Source organism: Eubalaena glacialis, chromosome Y (assembly GCF_028564815.1).
Source record: "Eubalaena glacialis isolate mEubGla1 chromosome Y, mEubGla1.1.hap2.+ XY, whole genome shotgun sequence".
Taxonomy (NCBI): Eukaryota; Metazoa; Chordata; class Mammalia; order Artiodactyla; family Balaenidae; genus Eubalaena; species Eubalaena glacialis.
This window is the reverse complement of record NC_083737.1, coordinates 4,775,656-4,800,054: the sequence shown is the minus strand read 5'-3', so window position 1 is coordinate 4,800,054 and position 24,399 is coordinate 4,775,656. Positions and strand designations below refer to the sequence as shown.

General features: G+C 44.1%; 1 protein-coding gene across 3 annotated transcripts in view; it reads right to left on the bottom strand.

Moving 5' to 3' along the window:
* Positions 1-21,017: 21,017 nt before the first annotated feature.
* Positions 21,018-24,399, bottom strand: part of LOC133082912 (cAMP-dependent protein kinase catalytic subunit PRKX) — an 82,131-nt gene continuing 78,749 nt past the window's right edge. For 2 of the 3 annotated variants that reach the window (XM_061179593.1, XM_061179596.1), the window contains 2 exons: positions 23,204-23,351; positions 21,018-21,150 (listed from right to left, as the gene is read on the bottom strand). In XM_061179593.1, the coding sequence (XP_061035576.1) occupies positions 23,226-23,351 (126 nt within the window). In that variant the 3' untranslated portion in view covers positions 21,018-21,150; positions 23,204-23,225. The remainder of the gene's footprint in view (positions 21,151-23,203; positions 23,352-24,399) is intronic. The other variant, XM_061179595.1, reaches the window with a different exon arrangement.

Here is a 24,399-nt window from a genome sequence, read left to right as displayed (position 1 = left end):
AGATGTAATATTATTATTACCTTCCTCCTGCAATAGAGGTTTTCGGTGGCATCTATGGTGGGTACCGATGGCCAAGATGGCATCGTCTCAGACCAGAAAAAGAACGAAAAGAAAAAGAAGGTGGGGTTCACTAAACTAGGGCAGGGGTAACCTCCCCACCTACTCAGCTCACACCTCCTCCTCTGTGGGACTCACGGCTTCTGCCCATCTTTCTCTGTCCTTCCTCCTTGGCTTCCTAAAAACGTGCTTCTTTTCTGGGGCTCACGGCTCCCGCTGCAAATAAAGTACCGTAACATAAATCCTCGAAAACCCGGTGTCCTCTGGTCCCGAAATAGCAAGAATCTAAGGTAACCAAAAGGAGGACTGATCCCATTACCACTGGTTCAAGCTTCCTTTCCATTAATTAAAACCACGTGTGTGTGTTACAGCCATGAGATCCACATGTCCCTGCGGTAGGGGGTCTCTGCAAGAGCCACGCAATCCACCGCAGTCCCCGACATGGCCTTTCAGGGCATACGTGTCTACAGAAAACCGCCACAGGTGATGGTCAGCTGGAAGGACTTTGTATGAACACGGAGCCATGCCCTGGACGCAAGGTTCTGATGTCCCGAACCCATAAAGGCAAGTTCTCTAAGTGGGGACACACACGCACCCTTAGCCCATTCACCTGATGCTTCGTCCGTCCATCCGATGAATTTTGGAAGTCTGTGAACCATCACCATCCCATCAGCTGGACCCTGAATACGTCACACCAATATTCATCTCCTTTCCATCTTTTTTTAAGAGCGGGAAAGCAGGCAACAGACAGTGGGAAGACACATACTGTGGCTTGCCGTCTCTCTTTTCTAGAATCTCGAGGAAAATTTGGTTGTCCCCAAAGTCCCGTGGATACATACATTTTAATCTGTTGTAACGACTGTGTCTGCAAAGCACACTTCACCCAGGTGTCCTACATGAATTAGGAGCCAGTGCCTAGTGCGTGTTCACTGTGTTGGCAGCCACTGTGCTAGCTGCTGGTTTCAAGGAAAAACAACGTTAAAACACTTGGATTAAATGTAGACTTTTGCTTTCTAGGTCATTGTTTCATGAAAATAAAATGTCACAGGAGACAGAAAGCCACTGCATGCATTCTTTCAAAATGTTTTCCTTTGCCCAGAGAAACAAGCTCCACCTGTATAAATATTAGGTGGCCAGGAAAGAACTGTTTACTTATTATTATAAAGCCTCAAAGGCAGCAGGAAGAAGAATGTCGTGTTTATTTTTCAACATGAAATAATATTTAAAGCCACTGCAATGGCAAGAGGAGATGGGAGAATCTAAGTTGATAGGAGTAGTTATAAAACTGTTACAATTGCCCAGACGTATTATCTGGTAGTTATTTTGCATAATGCTGACATCCCTTAGGGTTTCTCATGGGTAGGACTGTCGGTGAACGGCCAGCTCCGACACAAACTCAAGCCCAATGTATTTTTTCTCTCCGAGGTTCACAGCGTTGCCAACCGGGATAAACGCCAACCGGAAGAAGAGTATGACATTGTTAGCAAAGAACCACGATGGCATCCTGGGTGGACTGACGGATGGTGTCATTCTTCAAGCTATTTTAGAGGATCGTTTCTTTTTCTGCCAATCTTCTCTCTTTCGTGAAGGAGAGGCTTGTTCTCTTATTTGTTAAGGTTTGTTTTCTTTAAGTCGACCCTATTTAGACTTCTTTCTGAGTAAAAGCATCCGGGGATCGCTAGATGATTATCCCTCTGTCACAAACAATTTGCAACAGTGCCCTTTATGGACGGCTGCTGCTTTAGCAAACCAAATTACAGGACGCCCACAAGTATAAGGATGTCCCAGATACTGCGTTGGACACACTTACACTTACCACTAGTCTATTTACCAGTTACATTTGAAGCTGGGGCAAACAATGAATAGTTTTTTTAAGTACGTACGTTAATTGGGGACATGATTATGCTTTAAAAAATTACTCAGCATTTACCCCAACTTCAAATGTAACTGGGCTTCCTGTATTTTATTTGGCTACCCTGCCTTTATGAGCCCTTTCTTGGGGGGGGTGGGATGTGCATAGCAGATGGTACTATAATAATACCATTTTGGTCTTGAGGAAATAGTTAATTCTGGTCCTTCTGAAGCTGCTTCTGAAAGTCAGCCAGGATGCTGCGTTAACTATCTTTTACTTTCTAGCAGCGATAATTTGCTCGGGGCGTGGATGGGGGGTCACCCGCAGCTTTGAATGTCCACGCCAATCACCTGTAACTAAACCAATGCCCATCTGACTGTGGAGTACAACCTGCAGCCGTTTAAACTCCCTGAGACGGGAGACGATGGGCAACAATAAATCTTTCGAGGCCGTCCACGGGCTGTCCCAATGCGTACGGAAATCCTGCCCCGCATTCCTGATACCTTCCTTGCCAAGACATCCACTGCTCCGCCCCCCGCCCCCCCAACCTACCAGCAACCTCTTCGCAAGCTTGTCTAAGCGGGTCCCAGACAACAGCAGGCTCAGGACATCGAGGTGTTCTACCGCGGAAAGAAGAACTGGTGCTGGACTCAGACCCAAGGTTAACAGCCGACTGGGTCCCATCCTCACCCTCTGGGGGCGTCACCTTCATTCTCTGCGACCGGATAAAGGTTCGTGCCCTTTCCAGAGCGGGCGCTGGTTACCAGGGATGCTGCAAACAGGCGAAAAGAACCTTGTTGGGAATGTGGGCATTGCTGAGGCTGTGGATTCCAGCAAGCCTGGCGACCTAAGCTAGACATAAACGCCAGTCGGAGAACAGTCCCTACCCGGGAGGTTCCTGGCTGGGGCAGGGGCTTGTGATGCAACAATAAAGAATTTAGAAAACGCCTTGTCCGTCCCCCCCCCCCCCCCGCCCCGCCCCACAAGCTCGGATGCCGTGGCTACCCATTCACAGCGGAGGAGTATTTGAGGAAAAAAAGTGGCCCGAAGCCTGCTTGACATGGGACAAGAGAAAACAGAGTTACATCATTCGTTCTGACTTCTCTTCTTGGGTCCGGACACGTTAAATTACTTTGTTTACTTCTGTGGCAGATCAATGAAATGGAAGCGATACTTCTAATAAGGTTCTCACCCCAAAACGGTGAAAATTGGTTTTGGCATTCGAAGGGCAAGCTTTCTAGAACTGGATCCGATGAGAGAGAGCAAGGTTTTGAATAAAACAGGAGAAATGAGGCTTCAGTTCCTGCTTTACATTCTTGGATAACAACACGGGCAAGGCGGTGGGTACGTGCGTGCCCTGCGTGACTTGCTGACCATACAATCGCTAATGGGAGAAATATGACTCTTGCCTTTTATGGATCCCAAAAGCACCGGAAATACCAACATTCCGCCGCCATTATAAATAATTATAGGATGTATTGGTGATGTTGAGACTATTTATTTACAAGTCGTCCTAGCAGCCTGGGAGTCCATTCCTGGTCATAGCTAATACTTTTAAAATTAACTAGAGACCTCTTCGGACCAGCCCTGTCTGTGAACTACACATATAGTACAGTGTTTTGTTGTTTTAATAATTGTGGTTCTGGTCTCTGTGATTGATGTTTGGTCTTTATTCTTGTGTATCCATTGTTTTTCAATGAATAGGGCAGAAGAGAATCTCAGTTAGGAAGGTTTTTTACCTAATGAAAGATGAGAAATGCAATCGTGTAAGGTCTTGCATGTTCCTTTCGCTGGTAAATACTCTTTAGAAGTTGTGTTCATTGTCTATTTAAAGTGTTAATTGCTCAGCTGGGTTTGGCTTAAAAATAAAGGCTTTACTACCTACTTCCCTAACGAGAGACACTGTGGCCCAATTAAATACTGAGAGTCTTACATTTCAGTCCATTTCTCCAGACAATAGTAGCTCAGAGTGTGATCTCACATTTTTTGGTTTTTTACACCTAAACAGTGCGTTCTCCTTATTGCAGGAAGGATGGAATTTAGAATCCGCTCAAGCCCAAACCCATGTCAATTTTTAACTCAAATCTCGTTGGCTGGCCCAACCACTGTGAAAAGAACACATCTTTTAAACACATGAGTGAACACTTATGATGAATCAAAATGTGTTTTAGAAATACACATTGCCTTCAAGTTCCAGAAGTTTCTGAAATAAATTAAAACATGAGTATGTCAGATGCCACAGACACCACATTATAACCCCAAAATAGATCCTACAACGATCTGGCACTAGGCATTTATGAAACAATGAACAGACCTTAGATCTGATAGCCCTATAAAAAAAAGAAATCCTAAAAACCTATAATAATAATAATCATTCTCCCTTTCATGAGCCAAAATCAGAATGGAATCACCCCTGATAATCTGTAATTAGCTGGTTACAGAGCAAAATGTTACAAACTTTATACTCTTGCTCGGAACCTGTAATTATTTGGACTGAAATGTTTAATAATAGTCATTTTCCAATTATTCTGATTTAAGAGGAGTCCTATGCCTATTTTTAAGGATTCTAATTTATCCTTTTCCTCAATAATTTCCTTGCGCGTGCATGATTATAATGCTTAACACGTGTGCCTCTCGCCCAGTGATGAAGACAGGGCTGTAAAAAAGTAGGTATTCCATCTAACTCTGCTGACATCAAACAAACAAATCATCAAAGTGAACGCACAGGATATTTTTAGAACGCACAAGGGGTTCACAGCACCAGGCGGGGGCCACACAGCTCAAGAGCATGTGTGATATCTTCCTGTAAAAAGTTTGCAATCCAAGACAAAGATCCCTCGACCCAACTTGAGACAGCCTGGCATGATGGTGATAAGGGAGGGGCAGAAAGCAGGGGAGGGGTTTCAAGGCAAAGAGAGTCTTCATCGAAAAATGCTACCAAGAAAGCTACCTACCCAGATGGCCACGCACGGGCAGAGCTGCACGTTGGAATCCTACACGCCAAGACAAAGGAAGCCACCAGATAAAAACAGAGATGTGAAATCTCAGGGACTTCGAATGCTATGGTCGTTTCAATTCTGGCAGTCATATTTAATTTGGGGTTTGGTTTCAAAACTCAAACCACGGAGGAATAAAAGGGAATAAATCCAAAGTTTCTCTTTACAATCTCCCTCAATTTCCCTCAGTTGTTATCTGTTTGATGTGTATCTTTCTAGACCTTTTCTATGGATTTGGGTCCATAAATATATGAACATGCTGAAAATGTGTAGTTTCCCGAGGTGCATCATTTTCACCCCCAAAACGAAACACAACGGATTCGCCTGAGCGAATTCTAAATTCACTTTTCCACATACCGATATATCTTAGAAATCTTCCCTTGACCCAAAATACAGGCCTTCCACAGCTTTTTTTTTTAAACTCCTGAAGCTTATTCTGTATATTGGCTGTACTCTGGTTTATTTTCAAATCTCGCCCTAATTTTATGATTCTTTCTCAGGCCACTTTTCTCTTGTTCTGGTTGTTAGTTTATTCCTTAGTACGTTTAATACAAAAGACTCAAAGAACCCAAACTAGCTGGTAATTCCACCACACAGAAATGTTTGTTGCCATTCTCTAAAATAAGTTATGTACGCCCACGGCAAGAAAACTCAAACCATATGGAATTCCCACTTTATCGTATGTTTTGCATATATAAATTATTAGGAAAAGATAACCAATGGAAGGGGCAGATGGTATGAGTTATCTCACCCATTTCAAAGCAACATGAAGAAAATAACATAACAGATGGTCAACTTGGTTCATTTAAAAATGCACATAGGGCTTCCCTGGTGGGGCAGTGGTTGGGAGTCTGCCTGCCAATGCAGGGGACACGGGTTCGAGCCCTGGTCTGGGAAGATCCCACATGCCGCGGAGCGACTAGGCCCGTGAGCCACAACTACTGAGCCTGCGCGTCTGAAGCCTGTGCTCCGCAACAAGAGAGGCCGCCATAGTGAGAGGCCCGCGCACCGTGATGAAGAGTGGCCCCCACTTGCCACAACTAGAGAAAGCCCTTGCACAGAAACGAAGACCCAACACAGCCAAAAAATAAAAATATATAAAAATAAAAATTGCAAAATGATTCTATGTTGCATTTAAAAAATAATAATAATAAAAAATAAAAATAAAAATGCACATCAATGACTTGGAGGGCACTGTGCTTAGTGAGATAAGTCAGACAAAGGCAAATTCTGTATGACACCCCTTATACGTGGAATCTAAAAAAATACAAGAAACTAGTGAATATAACAAAAAAGAAACAGACTCACAGATATAGAGAACAAACTAGTGGTTCCCAGTAGGGAGAGGGAAGTAGGGAGGGGCAAAATACAAGGAGGGGATTAAGAGGTACAAACTAGTAGGTATAAAATAAATAAGCCACAAGGATATATTGTACAGCACAGGGAATACAGCCAATATTTTGTAATAACTGTAAATGGGGTGTAACCGTTAAAAATGGTATAAAAAATAAACACTGAAAAAAGAAAACCAAAGAGTTCACCCAACAAAAAACATTTTTAGATGCATATCAAGGTGAAATAGATTTTACCTATGTAGTTAGCAAAAGAAAACTTAAAAGTAACTTTAAAGTACACACACGGCAGTAAAGATCTGAAGAAAAGTATTTTTTTTAAATGATTGAATGAGTAGAAACAGGAAAAATATTTTCTGAAGGCCAATTTGCCAAGCTTTATCAGAATTTAACATGTAGGTCAGCAGGAAGTTTGGAGGAGGAGAGATGAAGAGTGGGGCATTTTTCTATTTCCCATTCGTGTGTTCATGGTTCGAGTTAAAATCCTAGAGGTAGAGAGAGAAAGAAAGGGTGGGAAAGCCACAGTTCTGCCCCAGCCCTGGGGCTCCTGCCCTGGGGGAAAGCTGCAGACTGGCTCTGCCTACCAGCAGGTGGGACATGTCTTCCATGGGGGGAGCAGGCAGACCCTATGTGAAGCCTCAGGAGCTCCTAGACCCACCAGGAGAAGGACAAGCAGAGGAGGACAAGTGTGGAGGGAGGTCCCTCATCCCTCCAGAGACTCTAAGCCAATCCAGGACGCCTCCTCCTTGGAGCACTTGTGCTGGAGACAGTAAGAGCTGGCTTCTTCCAGCTCTGGGAAGGGGACTTAAATTCTGAAGATCTTTGTGAGCCAGCTCTTCAACTGTCCGCAGCTTGAAATCAGTCACGGCGGGATTAAGTACTGACACCATGGACATCGGCAGAAGCTACGCGTCAGGGCCTTCTTTCCCCCGGTAGAACTGGTTTACAAAGCACACCACCACCTAAGACCTTCTACGCCTCTGTAGCACTGAAACAGAGCAAGACCCTACGCGGCCTCCTCAGGACAGACACTCCCCCACCCAATGCCCTCCACCTGCCTCTCTTCTGTAGAAAAACTTGAGCCAAAGAATAACTTTAATCAGAGAAGTGAAAAAATGCACAAGCAAAGGAAAGCAGTCAAACAAAACCAAATAATAAGAGTTGAGCCATTAAACCAAGTCAAGGACGTTCAGTCCCTCCTCAGGGACTATAGATCGTATTCTGAGCCACGTCCTGTGAACTGTGTTGCAGATACTGAAACCCCCGCCGGGTGGAAGAAGTGAACTGCACGATGACCAGGCTGTAGCCATGACATAAGCTGCCACCATTCCGAGAATTGGCCTCAAGGAGGTGGGGACAAACTGACCTCGGAACTGAAGACCAACTGTACTGAAAACAATCAAGAGGATACTGACAGACCACCACATGACCAATTTCGAGATGACTATCCGAGCCGACCATGCTGTTTCTGCATGTGGCCCCGTCCCTCCGCCTTGAAACTCCCCTTTAAAAGCTCCTGCCCACTGATCAGCAGGGGAGAGGTGGCTTTTAGACATGAGTCCACCTTCTTCCCCAGTTGCCACCATCCGGAATAAGGCAAACTTTCCTTTCTACCAACGCCTGCCTCTCGAGTATCGGCTTTGGAGTGGCGAACAGCAAGACCTGAGTTCGGTAACACCTCTACAGCTGAGTTCTGTATTCTTGGTCTCAAGGGATTAGAGCAGCAGGCTATTTACGGGGTTCATTACGCCTGGCAAGCTGCTAAACGGTTTTCTAAGTGTGATCAAGATACCGATGATGGTGGGGACTGACGGAAAAATAAAGGTGGAGTGAAAATCCAGAAAGATATATTCTGAGCTACTAAACGGTTCTTAAAGCAAACTAAAAGACCCAGGAGCCTATGTGCAAATTTAGGAGGCAACTGCCTTCCTTCCATTGGTAGCTTTTCGGTTAAACAGAAAGCAGAAGAATAAATGTGAGAATAGGAATATTCTCAGCATAGAAACAGAATATGCCGCAACCCCCTAATGTTCAGAACAACTGGCTAGAAGAACAATAACATGCTTCAAAACACGTTAATTTACTTTCAGATACTACAGAAACATTGTAGATCGACATCTGCTAATGTATACGCGAACGCTACACACGGATGGTAAGACAAAGTATACAGTGGGTGCTAATAAAAAATTAAAATTAATACAAGTTTCATGTGGTCTTACTAACCTAAAATAATAAGAAAGCCCCTTTCAATGGGATTATTTGCTAAGTTCAGAAGCTGAAGAAATGGTGAAGGGTGATTTATAATGATGTGCTAAAAGTTAAGCAAAGGACAGGTGATTCAAAAAAAAAGAAAGGTGGAAGTCCAAAACATGTGACTATGTGTAAAATCTCACTCATAAATGTGGACTGAAAATATTGAGATATCACTTCTTTAAACCAATCCAGTTACCAAACACTATAAAAGCTGGCCTGTCCACTTGCTGTGGAAAAGGCTATGAGAAACTTCTATTCTCTGCTGATGGGTGTAAAGTGATAAAAGTGTTTCTGGGTTGCAACGGGCAGTATCTGATCATAATTTAATTGAGCAAATCCTTTGGATCCAGCATTTTGTTTCTAGATCCTTTTCTAGAAACGACTGCTACACACACACACACACACACACACACACACCCCAGATACACACACACGGACCCCAGATATACACACAAATACACACACCAGATACACACCCCACACCAGTGGTCCCCAACCTTTTTGGCACCAGGGACCGGTTTCGTGGAAGACAATTTCTCCATGGACCAGGGGTCGGTGGGGGGGGCAATGGTTTCAGGATGATTCAAGTACATTACGTTTATTGTGCACTTCACTTCTATTATTATTACGTTGTAATATATAATGAAATAATGATACAACTCACCATAATGCAGAATCGGTGGGAGCCCTGAGCTTGTTTTCCTGCAACTAGATGGTCCCACCTGGGGGTGATGGGAGACAGAGACACCCGACGTGTGTGGCTTATGTCCAGTCTACTCCGTAAGATGCAGCTTAATTGTCACTTGCCACTCACTGATAGGGTTTTGAGATGAGTCTGCGAGCCATTGATTTATTATGGTCTCTGTGCAGTCAAACCTCTCTGCTAATGATAATCTGTATTTGCAGCCGCTCCCCAGCACTAGCAACACCGCCCCAGCTCCACCTCAGACCATCAGGCATTAGATTCTCATAAGGAGCGCACCACCTAAATCCCTCGCATGTGCAGTTCACAGTAGGGTTTGCGCTCCTATGAGAATCTAATGCCATGGCTGATCTGACAGGAGGGGGAGCTCAGGCGGTAATGCGAGCGATGGGGAGCGGCTGCAAATACAGATGACGCTTCGCTCGCTAGCCCGCCGCTCACCTCCTGCTGTGTGGCCCGGTTGCTAACAGGCCACAGACCAGCACCGGTCCATGGCCCGGGGGATGGGGACCCCTGCCTCACACCACACACACACAAAGATGCAACCACATGTGTATATACATGCACACTATTTTATATAAAGCATGGTTTGCTTTGTACAAAATGCAAAAAAATTCTCTTCTTTTCAGCAATTAAATACATAAATTACATAAGGGCACCTTGCCCATAGTAGGACACCATCCCCTCATTGCAAAGGAAAGTGCAGTAAGTTTCTCTACACTTAGTGGCAGAGAAACTACACATAACAGAGTTTTATATGAGGATGCCCTTGCATGTACTGAGAACTGTTCCAGGCACCAGACATACAACGCTGAACAAAACCAGAGGCCAACTTCCCTGCCTCCATGGAGCTTGCATTATAATGGGGAGAGACAGACAATAAAGGTACGTAAGAAAAGTGTACACAGCCCATTAGAAAGTGCTCAGTGCTACGGAGAAAAATAAATGAAGGAAGGGGTTGGTGAGTAGTGGCAGGAGAAATGAGTTGAAATTTTAAATACGATGCAGGAGGGACCCCTTCATGAGAAGATAGCTGAGCAAAGTCTTTAAAGAAACGGTGCAAACGATGGATAGATAGACAGACATAGATAGACAGACAGACAGACAGATAGACAGATATAGATAGATAGGTGGATGGACAGAGTCTTATGCTAAGGTCCAGGGTCTCTGAACTTCAGTGCTACTGACGTTTGGGGCTGGATGACTCTGATGTGCAGCGTCCCGTGCCCCATGGCGTGTGGAGAGCACCCCTCTGCCCTGAGAGATCAGCACGCCTTTCTTTATTACATTTATACTGTTAATGAAATGTTGCACGATTTAAATACTACAATTCCAAAACTGTTTTAAATAATTGCTTTACATATGTAACATTACCAATTTGAGGGGTTAACCAGACGCCTCGAAAAATGGTGAACATCTTTTTAAAGTGGGTTATCAAATTTATCTTGCCTGGGTGGACACAGGACATCTATTGGGAGCTTAGAATGAGGATTATTTGTCATGACTGAAAGAATATTTTTATAAGTGCAGAAAATGAAGCCGATTTTCAGTGAAAACCAATAGAAAATGTCAAAGGTAAGAGCCAAATGAGATGAAGGAAATAAAATGAAATCTGTGGGATGGACACATAGGAAAATGGTTAAAAATGTCGGGGTCTTCCATACCTGACAAGAACACGCTGAATTCTGGAGCCACAAGAACTCATCCTCTGCTTTGAGAGAGCTAAGAGTAAGGCACATGGAATTCCACCAGCATCTCTTCCCCTTTTGAAAAGAGAACCCTCCCAGGCATCCAGAAGCCCAAACGTCTATCCAGATCTGAGACTGGCTGGGACCTGGGACCCTTTGCTGCGGTGCCGCAGTGCTTGAACCTGGACACACCTCTCTTCCGGCAACAAAATATAAACAGACTGTATGGGACTAAAAATAACCGTGTGCAGGCACAGCTGGGGCAAATTCTGGACAAAAGATACAAAGAGACCAAAAAACGCAACTGCCACTTTTGAAGAGCCCGGAGCAAAAGTGGGGTACTGCACACGCCCCCTGCACTCGACACCACCAAAGGGGTGGGCAGACCACCTAAGCCGCCCCTCTGGCCCGACCCCTGGACACACCCCTACCCTCACCCCATAGAAGGAACCAGCTCGCCCCTCCTCGGGGAGCGGGGCAAGGGAACCTGTTACTTGTTTTCTCTCCCCGCTGCTGCAGCAGGGACCCCAGTAAAGCCTCGCCTGAATTTCTTGTCTGGCCTGTGATCAATTTCTATTGCTTAAGGAGGCCAAGAACCCCGGTCGGTAACAGATCTTCAATGAGAGCTGGAAACGTCTTGTGGAGGGCTGGCTGCCCCTTCACCAGCTGCCAAGAGCTGACAGAGACCTTCCACCACCGTTAGCAAGGAAAATCCGTCCAACCGGCATCCCGGAGCAGATTGTAAAACAGTAACGGCCACAGGCAATGTCCATGGCAATTGCGACCCAACAGTTGTAAAACAAGCAAACAAACAAAAAAACAAACTAAAAAAGAAAAAAACACTGGACCAACTTTTTGTCAAAGTACAAATGTGCAGAGACTGGGAATAAGGGCTGGAGAAAACAAAATATGAGTCCAGAAAGACAGAGCATTGATAAGTATACTGTAAAATGCACAGATGAGCCAGAAGGCTGGTGTGTGCCATGGTGAACAATGGAAATGAAGGGGTAAAAAAGAGGATCAAGTTTTAAATTCACAGACATGATGGGAAAGAGAGCTACAGCTTTCTTCTAACCCCTCCCTAGTATTCGGTCCCTTGTGAAATCAGCAACACAGAGCTTGGAGTTCATGTGAGGAAAAAAAGGGGGATTCAGAGCAGTCACCAATGGGTTTCCCACAAAAGACCCAAGCCTGAAATGTGGTTTCAATTCTGGATGGTTCTGCTAAATATGCCAAATAGGTTTCCCACCATGACCACAGTAAAGGCTTGAAAAGCACGAATTTGGGGATCTCTGCTAAAGCCCCCATTCTTTAAGATGACATTCTGAAAGCGGCATAAATTCCCCCAAATAGGTTACGGGGGCTCCTTCCCTTAGGAAGGAAAAGACAACAGATTCCCAAGAAAAAGCCAAGGATCTAAACATCTGGCCAGGGACTTCCCTGGTGGCGCAGTGGTTAAGAATCCACCTGCCAATGCAGGGGACATGGGTTCGAGCCCTGGTCCGGGAAGATCCCACATGCCGCGGAGCAACGAAGCCCGTGCGCCACAACTACTGAGCCTGCGCGCCACAACTACTGAGCCCATGAGCCACAACTGCTGAGCCCACGAGCCACAACTACTGAAGCCCACGTGCCTAGAGCCCGTGCTCCACAACAAGAGAAGCCACCGCAATGAGAAGCCCGCACACCGCAACGAAGAGTAGCCCCCGCTCGCCGCAACTAGAGAAAGCCCGCACGCAGCAACAAAGTCCCAACGCAGCCAAACACAAATAATAAATAAATAAATTTTTTTTTAATAGAAGGATATCAGTTTAAGAAAATAAATAAATAAGCATCTGGCCACCGGGAAATGGAGCGTTCTCGGGTATTCGAATGTCCTCTGCACAAGGCCAATCCTCCCCCTTTGCCTTTTAGGCATTGGGTCGTGATTCTCCAGCTTGACAAAAATAAGCACCGTGGATAAGAACTGCCAAAATTCCGCTCTCCGTGGGCCAAATTAACCTTTGTTCTTTCCCACTTACTGGAATGACATCACTTTAAAAACTTTGCCTTCTGTGGATTTTTTTTTTTTCCCCCGCTTTTTCTAAGGCACTGGTTTTAAACAGCCTGCACACAAATTCTGATTCACGAGAAAGAACCATTGTTCAGCCAGTGGCTTTCCAAGACATTGCCCTCCCCGGGGGACTATAAAAGCTGAATGTGCAGCGGGCTCCAAGCCAGACCTTTATAACCGGATACCAAAGCCTCAGTCTATTCTCCATGATGTTCTTGAGAACTGGAAACATTTCGGGTGAAATCCGAGCCCCAGCCCCAAAGGTGGGTGCCAGGGGCCAGGGGCAGTGGGGAGAGGGGCGCGGTGGGAGGCGGTCACTCACTGTTCAACGGGTACACAGTTCGATTATGTGAGAGCAATACAGCCTAGGGAGCTGCTGTACTTGACGGTGCCTATGTAACAGGGAAAACCAGTTACCTGTTCCTTTGACCTCTGTGCTCTGTTGCCTGGGCTCAGAGATGCTGGCTCTGCACGTTTTGTAAAAGAACGTTGCCTGTGGCCTGAAACATACACGATGGCACGTTCTCACGGCTCTGACCTTTACCAGTAAAACACTTTTCGGTTCATATAGAGATAAAAGGTTGCAGAACAGAGAATAACATGTGTCTTGTTGGAGGTTTATAGGAACATGGTGACCTGACCTTCCTGGACAGATGCAAGCACAAAGAAGGTGCCACAACCCCACCCCTCCCTCCCCTTGCCTTTAAAAATGCTGTGCTGAAACCCTTCAGGGAGTTTGGGATTTTCTGAGCACAAGACACCGGTCTCCTGGCAAGCCCTGCAATAAACCTTTCTCTGCTCCAAACTCCGACGTTTCGGTTTGTTTGGCCTCACTGTACATCGAGCACACAAACTTGTGTTCAGTAACATCTATACTTGACAGTACTGTGCTTTGTACTTAAAATTTTATTGAGGGTAGATCTCCCGTGATGCACTTTTTAACCACAATTTAAAAATAAAAGTTTATCTGTGCTCGTAGCTTCACAGGTTTATAAAACAGTCTCTCGCCTGCATTTCTGGAAGGTAATTTGCCTGTTAATAACTTTGACTTTCAAAAGGGTTCAAGTAGATCATGGTTTTCTGCCTGAAGACAAAGCAAAGCATCCAACTGTCAATGCTCTTATCAATCCACTGACTGGAGGTGTCCAGCATTTGACAGTTTTGCCCGGCATCCAATGTTTTCCTCCAAATATAGAGAATCTGGTTCTTTGTTTCTTCAATGACCGTCCTAGTATTTTTATTATTGAAACGTCATGTGGTGCATTGGAATGAGCAGGAAAGAGATGGAGTTTGAATCTCAGCTCCATGATTTATTAACTAGGAGACTCTGTGTGAATAACTTCGTCTTTCTTGGCCTCAATTTTGTTACCTTTAAAGGAGGGGGCGGATATCCTATTTTTAAAGGTTACACGGTAGCGCGCGCCCAGGAGTGGGACTGCTGGATCATTTGGTAATTCTACTTTTAACTTCTGAGGAACCTCACCTCCATGCTGTTCTCCATAGTGGCTGCACCAGTTTATATTCCCACCCACAGTGTAGGAGGGTTCTCTCTTCTCCACACCCTCTCCAGCATTCGTTGTTTGTTATCTTTTTGATAATAGCCATTCTGACAGGTGTGAAGTCGTATCTCACTGTGGTTTTGATTTGCATTTAAGAGGTATGTGCACCCCCAGATTCACAGCAGCATTATTCACAACAGTCAAGACGTGGAAACAACCTCAGTGTCTGTCAACAGAGGAATGAATAAAGGAGATGTGGCGTACGGATACATACAATGGAATATTACTTGGCCATAAAAGAGGAAATCCTGCCATTCTTGACAACATAGATGGACCTAGAGGGTAGTATGCTAAGTGAAATAAGCCAGACAGAGAAAGACAAATAGGGTATGATATCACTTATTTGCGGAATCTAAGAAAGTCAAATTCATAGACACAGAGTTAAAAGGTGGTTACTGGGGCTGCGGGGTGGAGGGGTAATAGGAGAGATGTTGATCAGAGAGTATAAAGTTGCAACTAGTAGGTAAGTAAGTCCTGGAGATTTAATGCAGAGCACAGTGATATAGACAATAATATTGTATAATAAACGTCACCCTCACTAAGAGACTAGTTCTTAATTATTCCCACCACATACACACACACAAAAATGATAATTAGGTAACCTGATAGAGATGATAGCTATTGCCACAAGGGCACTCATACTGCGATATATAAATGTATCAAACCAACACGTGGAACACCTATCAGAATGCTATATGCCAAATATATTACAATAAAAAAAAAAAAAAACCCCTGTAAAGCAGGTATCTTACTGTCCTGTATGGAGGGGGAGCTCCAAAAAACAGAAAAAAAATTTTTTTTCTGCAGGCAATACCTGAGGCAGCCTCGGATTGAGACCACACCTGTTTTTCCTTAACTTCTTGAGTCAAGGTTGTTGGATTCTTTAACAAGAACGCAAAATGAGATTGGCTTCCAGACTTCCAGAGTATGGTTAAGGAAAAAAAAAAAAGGAGAAGGGAAAAAAAAGAAACCAATGAGGGCATCCAAAATGGCAGAGGAGACAGAAGAATTAAGCTCCTTCACAACACAGACTCCGTGGACAATCTCCATCAAAACCCAAAACAATCTCAAAAACCCTCTTTCTCATTTTCTCCCAAAATATGCATGGATATGCACGTGCACCTACACACACACACACACACACACACACACACACACACTCTCTCTCTCTCTCTCTCTCTCTCTCTCTCTCTCTCTCTCTCTCTCTCCCTCTCCCTCTCCCAAACCAGAATGTCACCCCCTAAGCACCTACTCTATAGAAATTCTAGACCGTCACTGCCAGAAGGTTTGCAGCCGGACCCTAAGTTGCCGAGCCTGTCTGTGGGGACGTTCCCAAAGGAATTCCATGAGCAGAGGTGAACAAGTGTGGTCACCAAGGAATAAAGAGGCTCTTACGTGACCCTCGTTCTGGTGTGATGCTTGGTACCTGGCTGTACCAGTGTGATATGAATGTTACAGATCACTCACGGGTTGACTTACAGCGAGGAAGGGAGGTTGCTTTTAGCAAATTGCAAAGGTAACTTGGAAAGCTGGGCGCCAAGCTACGTGAGTGATGAGAATGAAATTTTAAAGTATTTTAGTTTTTGATGACAATGATGGAGGCACATTTTGAACAAACTGTAAAGGCGACTGGCAAAGACACCCTCGGGTACTAGATGAGAGGCTGGCAAAAGCATGGCCAAATCCAGCCCCCCCAGCCGCTTTTTATAAATAAAACTTTATTGGAACACAGCCACGCCCCTTCATTTACATACCGTCTAGGGCTGCTTTTGTACACTGCTTGTCCTGCAATGCCAAAAATATTAACCATCTGGCCCTCTGCAGAAGAAAATACAATAATACTGTATCGTATATTTGAAACTTGTTTTAAGGGAGAATTTGAAAGTTCTCAGCACAAGAAAAACATTTTGTAACTATGTAAGGGGACGGACGTTAAATAGACATACTGGGGTGTTTTCCTGCTACATATACATATATAGAATCATTATGCTGTAAACCTGAAACAAACATAATTTTTTGGTCAATTATATCTCAGTAAAATATAAAAAATTAAAAAGAAAAAGAAAGACTTCCGACACCCAGGCTAGATGAAAGCAGAAAAGCTACAGCTTTCCCTGTGACCAAAGAAGCAGACCAGAGACAGACTTTATCTTAAAAGATACAAAGTTTTATTAAACAAACCTAGAATCAATAGTATTATTCCATAAATTAGACAGCAGTAAAATTTTCCTAGGGTATATATACAAATCACAGTGATTTTCATTGTGCAAGGAATTGACAGGGTTTTTTAATCCACATGAGAAGCTGCGATGACCCGGCGGGGCTCCCAGTGTGACTTTTTTTTTTTTTTTTTTTAATCCACGTGAGAAGCTGGGATGACCCGGCGGGGCTCCCAGTGTGACTCACTGGGGACATGCCACACTGGCCCAGGCGCTTCACCCCACAAGAAAGAAGGAAGCTCTGACCGCCCTGCAGAGCTGGAAAAGCATCACAGGGAACCAGGAAAGACGGCCTGCGCGAGCAGAAAGGCTTCAAATCCCAGTTGCAAAAACAAACATGTAATGACTTTTACTTAAATAACAGAGGAGTCCACCGTGGAAGATCAACAGAACATCTTAAGACACAATAATTTAGAGTAAACTGTTACAGAGTATTTCCTTTTGATTATGAAGCACTGCTCCTTGGATGCAACCCCACAGGGTCTGCAAAAACAAGCTTGATATGAGAACATTATGCTTGGTGAAAGCATCGCCCCCATTCCACCTCCAACAAGACAGACAGACAGACAGATACACACACACACACCCCACTACTCAAATATATTAAGACAACTGTGCATGTGTTTTTCTCTTTGTTTTCGGTAACTCAACAACATCCACGGAAGTTGAACTAATGAGTCAGAAACAGGGATAGAGGGTACATACAGTACGTAGGATGTGCCCAACAGGTGTAAAATACATGCCAGGGAGAGGGACCCCTGGACAAAGAATAATGCAGGCATCTCACTTCAAATCTTAATTGGGAGCCATCAAGAGCTTCTGTGATGGTGTAAATTTCGTGATGCAAAATCAAAGGGCTGGAAAAAAAAATCCAATCTTTCCTGCACCTGCAGCTAACGCGAGGATTTTGATGCTCTGATGGGACTGGGTGCAGCCTGCAGAGTTCACCTGGGTGGGCGGCCCTCAGTGCCTACAGGGCGGTGCGTCGGGGTCTCGCGTGAACATGATGGAGCTGTATTTCACAGTTACAGTGGTTCCAAATTGAGAGGCAACTTAGGTTGTACGTAGAAAGGGCAAATGTGTGTCACGTCACTCAACTGCTCAGCGCTACTGGTGACGCCGTGGCTGGCAGCAGGTTAGTCCCGACGTATAGACGGACAGAAGGAAACCAAACATTGCACAAGACATTTATAAACAGCTGATGGTGCAGCTGCCCCAGGAGAAGGAACAGGAGGTGGCGTTTCAAAGCATCGTGATGGTGTGACATGGACACCTGTTACCTGGTTACTGGAGTTTCTTTTGCATATTTTGACATGTGGAGAGCATAAATCACGACTTTTCCATTGCTGGCAAACGATACATTTCTGCTGACTGGGATTCCAACTTCTGTGACCATGAACATTATGCTGTATGATCAGCTGTGATTTTATCTCCTTCTCAGCTTCACAGATGCCTATCAAAGCAGGCTGGCGACAATCCCCTTAGGAAAACAAGACCCACCTCAATCCACCGCTTGCAATACATGTGTTTCCTGAAGACTTTTTAAATAGCATTGTCATTTACCAACTTGTCAAATTGCAGAAAACAAAAATCTGTCCTTTTCCGGCTCTGAAGGTTGTGCTAATGGATATGAATTTCCTTCAAAACTTTGCACCCTGATTATTTTTGATCCGATACGTGAACACGGCAGAAGGCCTCCAGGGAGTGAACTATTTTTCGGTCATACATAGGGAGCGTGCCATGTGCTTAAGACTCATTTTGATCACACCCATCTTTGCATTATGTCAGACCATTTAATTTATGCCCTGGCCACCGGCAGGTAGCGCTTTGTATAATTAAATGGGCATGAGGGTCTGGAAGGTGAGACAAACACCATCTGGTACTCCTGGAATTCCTCTTCATTTTCAAGGTTTTGCACGGCTGATGGTCAATGACAACGTTTTTAAAGAACCAAATCATCAATGCATTTGAACTTTTGTTTTCCCTGCATATTTGTTCAAAATTAAGGCAATGTGTTCTCATGCATTCTTGTACTATTTTCATCTCATAAATTAAATCCTGGACAGGAAGAGAGAACCCAAAAAAATATGTGCAGGGATCGTGTGTATGTACAATTTTGCACTGTGTTCCAGAAAGGTGTTTCATTTATTTTGTATTTTTTTTAAGCATAAGGCTCCAAATAATAATTGTTTATTTTTATAGTCAGAAGACACGAGACATGTTTTTCCTCGTGGGTCTACATCTCCGTGCAGGTTTGCTTTGCTGATTTAACCTTCTGACATTCAACGATGAAATGGTGCAGGAATTACATGGTAAAATTTTAGCCCCTGTTGGCCCATGGCTTCATCCAAAGAGCACGGTGCCTGCAAAGTACAGACTGAAAATACAGTTCTGTGGGAACATTTATCCAAGCGCACCCTTGGAAAATAAATTTTTATAGAGCTACTCCTTGTCAAGGGTTTATTTTACTAAATTTTGGACTCACTCTCACCTATGGAGTTGGTTTCTATTTGAAGATGAGGTCATTTATGAGAAGGGGGTGATTTAGTGCCTTCAATTTAAAGCTTTTATAGGCGTAAGTTGCCTTCATGTCACCTTCAAATACACACAGCCCTTGTCTTTGGATTCGTGAGTGGAAACTGGCCAAATCTGATAAGTGACTGCATCTCCTTTGACATTTTTGCTACAGTAAAAAAAAGTATGATTTTTTGCAAATGGCAGCTCTCCACACCCCCAGATGTGCCTGCAGAAGAGAGGTAGGCAAGGGCTATAGGAAGAAAAGCCTTCCTGGCCCAGCACAGGAAAAACTGTGTTGATGGCAAAGAACCTGCCAGGTAACCCAGGAACACATAAGCTGCAGAGGCCTGGGAGGGGGCTGAGAGCTCGGGGGGCACCCAACGCTTGACACCAACACACCTATGGGGCATACGCTGCCCCATGCCGGCTGCCCAAGGAGCTGGACCTTTCTTGGCAGGAAAAGGGAGGATGCAGGAGAGGAGATCTCGGAGATCTATTGGGTGCATCCCTGCAGCCACGGAAGGCTCTGGAACCTACTTAAATGCACAGACCTCCATGGAGAAGGCCATGGTTGGGCCCTATGATTGGATACGTAACAGGTTTGAGCAATGCTGTGCTTCCAGCTGCGTCACAGCCAACAGAATATGGGCGGCGCCTTTAGATTTTCACGGCAAAGTTTAGAATCAGAAAGCAAGAGCAGAGAGTAGAGAAGGAAATGCATGAGGGACGAGACAGACACCAAGGACCTCTGCCCAGGCAGTGCTTCTGGGAAGACCCATATTTAAACAGCAACACTCATGGCGACCCACTCAACACCTGGCTTTCATGATCAGTGCTAAGGGGAAGGCACAGCAGAGCACGCCTCAGGGGACCCCCACCATCACGTCCAAAGAGAAACGAATCTCATCCAGTGGTTATTCTGCACAAGCCGACCAGGTCTATGAAACCAGACGGACTGAACACTGACAAGAAGAAGTGAAACTAAGCAGAAACGAGGGAGGTTCAAACACTTCCATCGTATCCGTTTTGTTTCTTACTTGTCCTAAAACCAAAGGGAAAAGAAAACATTTGCCTAAGTTCATTGAGCCAATACAGAAAGCTACTAGTTTGCTTCGGGAGATGCGTTTTGGTCCACGGATTTAACCTGGAATATTAATAGATAGCCATCCCCCTACAGAGTATGAAATTTTTTAATGCAATAGAGAAAATTCCTTGAATAACGTTCATGGTCAATGGCTAGTCTTGCACTAAAGTTCAAACCCACATCTCCTTCCCTGTCATCCTGGATTCATGACCCAAGGCTACCAGACACAAAGCATTGAAGATACTGGATATAGACCGTCGTATGATATTTTCTTCACATATAACCATAAAATGCATATAAGATGATAAAAAATGCACATATCATACTTTTAAAATTTGTCCCCAAGAGAATAGATTCTTGAAAAAAAAATCTGAAACATAAACAACATAGGCTCTGGAAAGTAGGAACATTTACTTCACTGCACAATTTCCCTGCTCCAGGCACACCGTCCTTTTTATACACACACACACACACACGCACAGGCACAAACACACAATCTGTGGTTGTATCTGAACAAGTTCAGCTCAAACTTATAAAGTCTACGAGAAAAAAACCCCCAGGATATCCCAGTAGGAACACAAGCCTAAAAAGAAGATAAAATCTACAACCAAACAATTTTTCAAAATGTCCTACTGTGCAGTCGATTTCCAGTTGCTTAAATAATGCTAGGTCCACAAACGTCAATGGCTCTGCAATCTCTTTATATACATCCGGGTGTATATAAACGTGGAAAAGTCCTTATCCCATTAAGAAGATGCTTCTTCAGGTCTGCCTGGGGGCAGCCATCTGTCCCGGGCAGGCTCAAATCACCCTGTTTCTGGCATGAAATTAGACAAAGGATTTTGTTAGTTTTTAAACACCTGGGTAAAGTTTGTCATCCTACGAACAACAACAACAATAATAGCACGAAAGAAACCAAACTTTCCTTTGGAATTCTTACTGCAAAGACCCACAAGCCTGAATTCTAAGGAGAGAAGATGCCTAATAAGAGAAATGGAACAGTATTTTAAAGGTGGGTTTTTAATGTTCTATGGTGTTGACATCCACAGAACTAGCCCCTCCTCATCCACGCTGAGAAAGGAGATTCATCACTCAAGCAAAAACAGATCCTCGTTTCAACGTGCTTTGCTGTAGGATTATACAACCAGACAAAACATTTTATGATGAAGAAAACTACAAGGCACAGGGAGGTGAGAGGTCCCCTGCCAGCTGTCTTAACATCCATCTCCACCTGCTGAAAAGCAGTAATCCACACAAAGATGCATGATTAAGTCACACAGCTCCAGAACATAGCTCCGGAATCCTGTAATGAAGCTGAACTTGGGTCTCACCTATGGGATTAGATTTCGCTTCATGAAAGAGTATCTTCTCGCATAGAATCATCACACCTAATCGCTCAGCGGAAAATACCAGCCGGTAAAATTACTGAGACAGATTCAAATATGAATGTGTCTGGCTTTTAGAAGAGCAAAATGCAAACTGGTTGAATAAATAGAAAGCAATGTGATCATGAAATAATCCCCTGACTTCCAAAGGTTCATCAAGAATGTCATCAAATACTGCCCCTGCCATTGGCCAAAGTACATTAAAAATAATTCCACTATAAATCTAGGAAAAAAATGATACAAATGAACTTATTTACAAAACAGAAACAGACTCACAGACACAGAAAACAAACTTATGGTTACCAAAGGGGAAAAATGGGGAGGGAATATATTAGGAGTTTGGGATGAACAGATTCACATTACTATGTATAAAATAGATAAACAACAAGGACCTACCGTATAGCACAGGGAACTATACTCAATATATTGTAAAAGCCTACAATGGAAAACAATCTGAAAAAAACATATACACATATACAACGGAATCACTTTGCTACACCTGAAACTAACACAATATTGCAAATCAACTAAACTTCAATAAAAAATAAAAATTAAAAAAATAAAAACCAACTCCTAGATACCGGGGAGAAAAATAAAAGGCAATTAAACTAACTCAATAACTAACTAAATAAACTAGACCTTCAAAGTCAGAGTCATAGACCTTCAAAGGTTCGTGGAAATAAGAGACTCAAAATCATTTCTTTTAAATCTCAAATTAACTTTAGCAAATTTCCTACCAGGTGTTCTCAGATGATTCCTTTTTAACAAAAAGAGACCCAAGAGTCCTTCTGAAAATACTTGGGAAGTATTGTGGTCTGGATCTCGGGGACTCCAGGAAGGAGGCACAAGAGCTAGGCTTCTCCAATGTGCAGGCGCACCCGTCTCCTAGGAGTCTTATTTATTGGTACGGACTCCGCCCTGGCAGGTGGGTCCGGGGCGTGAGATGCTGGTGGTGAGGCTGGTGCTCTGGCTGTGCGGCCCATACACACCGGCTGTGTCTTCTGCTGCCCTGGAAAGGCCTCTGGCTGGTTCTGCTCTATCGCTCGTGCCCGAAGGGGGGAGAGAAGCCCCACTCGGTCTAGGCAAGACCTCCTGCACGTGAGGTTCTGTCAACCTCGCTGATTTTTAACTACTAAAAATAAAGATACACCTTGTTGGTTATCCATTTTAAATACAGCAGTGTGTACGTATCAATCCTGAATTCCCAGTGTATCCCTCCCCTCTCTCCCCCTCGTAACCATAAGTTCGTTCTCTGAGTCTGTTTCTGTTTTGTAAATAAGTTCAACCAACAAGGACCTACTGTAGAGCACAGGGAAGTGGGCACAATATTATGTAACAACCTAAATGGGCAAAGAATTTGAAAAAGAATAGATACGTGTATATGTAAAAAAAAAAAAGAAAGAAAGAAACAGAATTCAACTGATAGAATTAATGAATGAAATAAGAGATGCCTTGATATTAAAAAAAAAAAAAAAAAAGCTATACCTTCCAGGTGGGGAGCCCACGCTCAGAAATTCTTGAAGACTTCCAGATCTTTCTGTGACACCGGAGGGGCCACGTTCCAGTCGTTTTCGGGATAAGCTTCGAAGTTGGAGGTGTCGCCCTCGCTGCACACTTTGGGCACGATGGGAGGCTGGGGAACAACAGGACACAACACCGTGTTACAGAGGAACAGCGCGCGCCAGGATGCTACTACGCTCAGTGCACATTAGCGCACTTTGCACAGACTGTGTTTTTCACAAATGGAAGCTCTGCAGCAACCCTACGCGAGCAAGTCTACTGGGATCCTTTTTCCAACCGCACTGGCTCACTTCGTCTCTGTGTCACATTTTCACAGTTCTCACAGTTCAAACTTTTCCACTATGATGATATTTGTTATGTTGATCTGTGACCAGTGACCTTTGATGTTACTACTGAAATTGTGTTTTTTTGGTTTTGTTTTGAATTTTTTTTTAAAAATTTATTTATTATTTATTTTTGGCTGTGTTGGGTCTTTGTTTCTGCACGAGGGCTTTCTCCAGTTGCGGCAAGCGGGGGCCACTCTTCATCGCGGTGCGCAGGCCTCTCACTGTCGTGGCCTCTCTTGTTGCGGAGCACAGGCTCCAGACGCGCAGGCTCAGTAGTTGTGGCTCACGGGCCTAGTTGCTCCGCGGCACGTGGGATCTTCCCAGATCAGGGCTCGAACCCGTGTCCCCTGCATTGGCAGGCAGATTCTCAACCACTGCGCCACCAGAGAAGCTCCATAATTTTTTTCTTTTTCTAAATTTTTGGCCACGCCTTGGTTTGCGGGAATCTTAGTTCCCGGACCAGGGATAGAACCCTTACCCTTGGTAGTGAAAGCACAGAGTCCTAACCACTGGACCACCAGGGAATTCCCTATACATAACTTTTATATGTGCTGCGAAACCAAAAAATTAGTGTGACTCGCTTTATTGCGGTGCTCTGGAACCAAGCTTACAGTATCTCCGAGGTCTACCCAAACATCCCTCTATGTCTACAGCTTTATGTGAAAATGTAAAAAGAACTGGAAAACTACATAGCTGCTTCTCTTTGTTTATGAACAGGAAAAGCTTGGAATTAAGATATTGCAAGTGAGGTGTCAACTATCAGACTGATGAATGCTTACGCAGTTTGAAGAATTTAGGGAGGAAGGAAGGTACCCAGCACTTGCTTCTTAAATT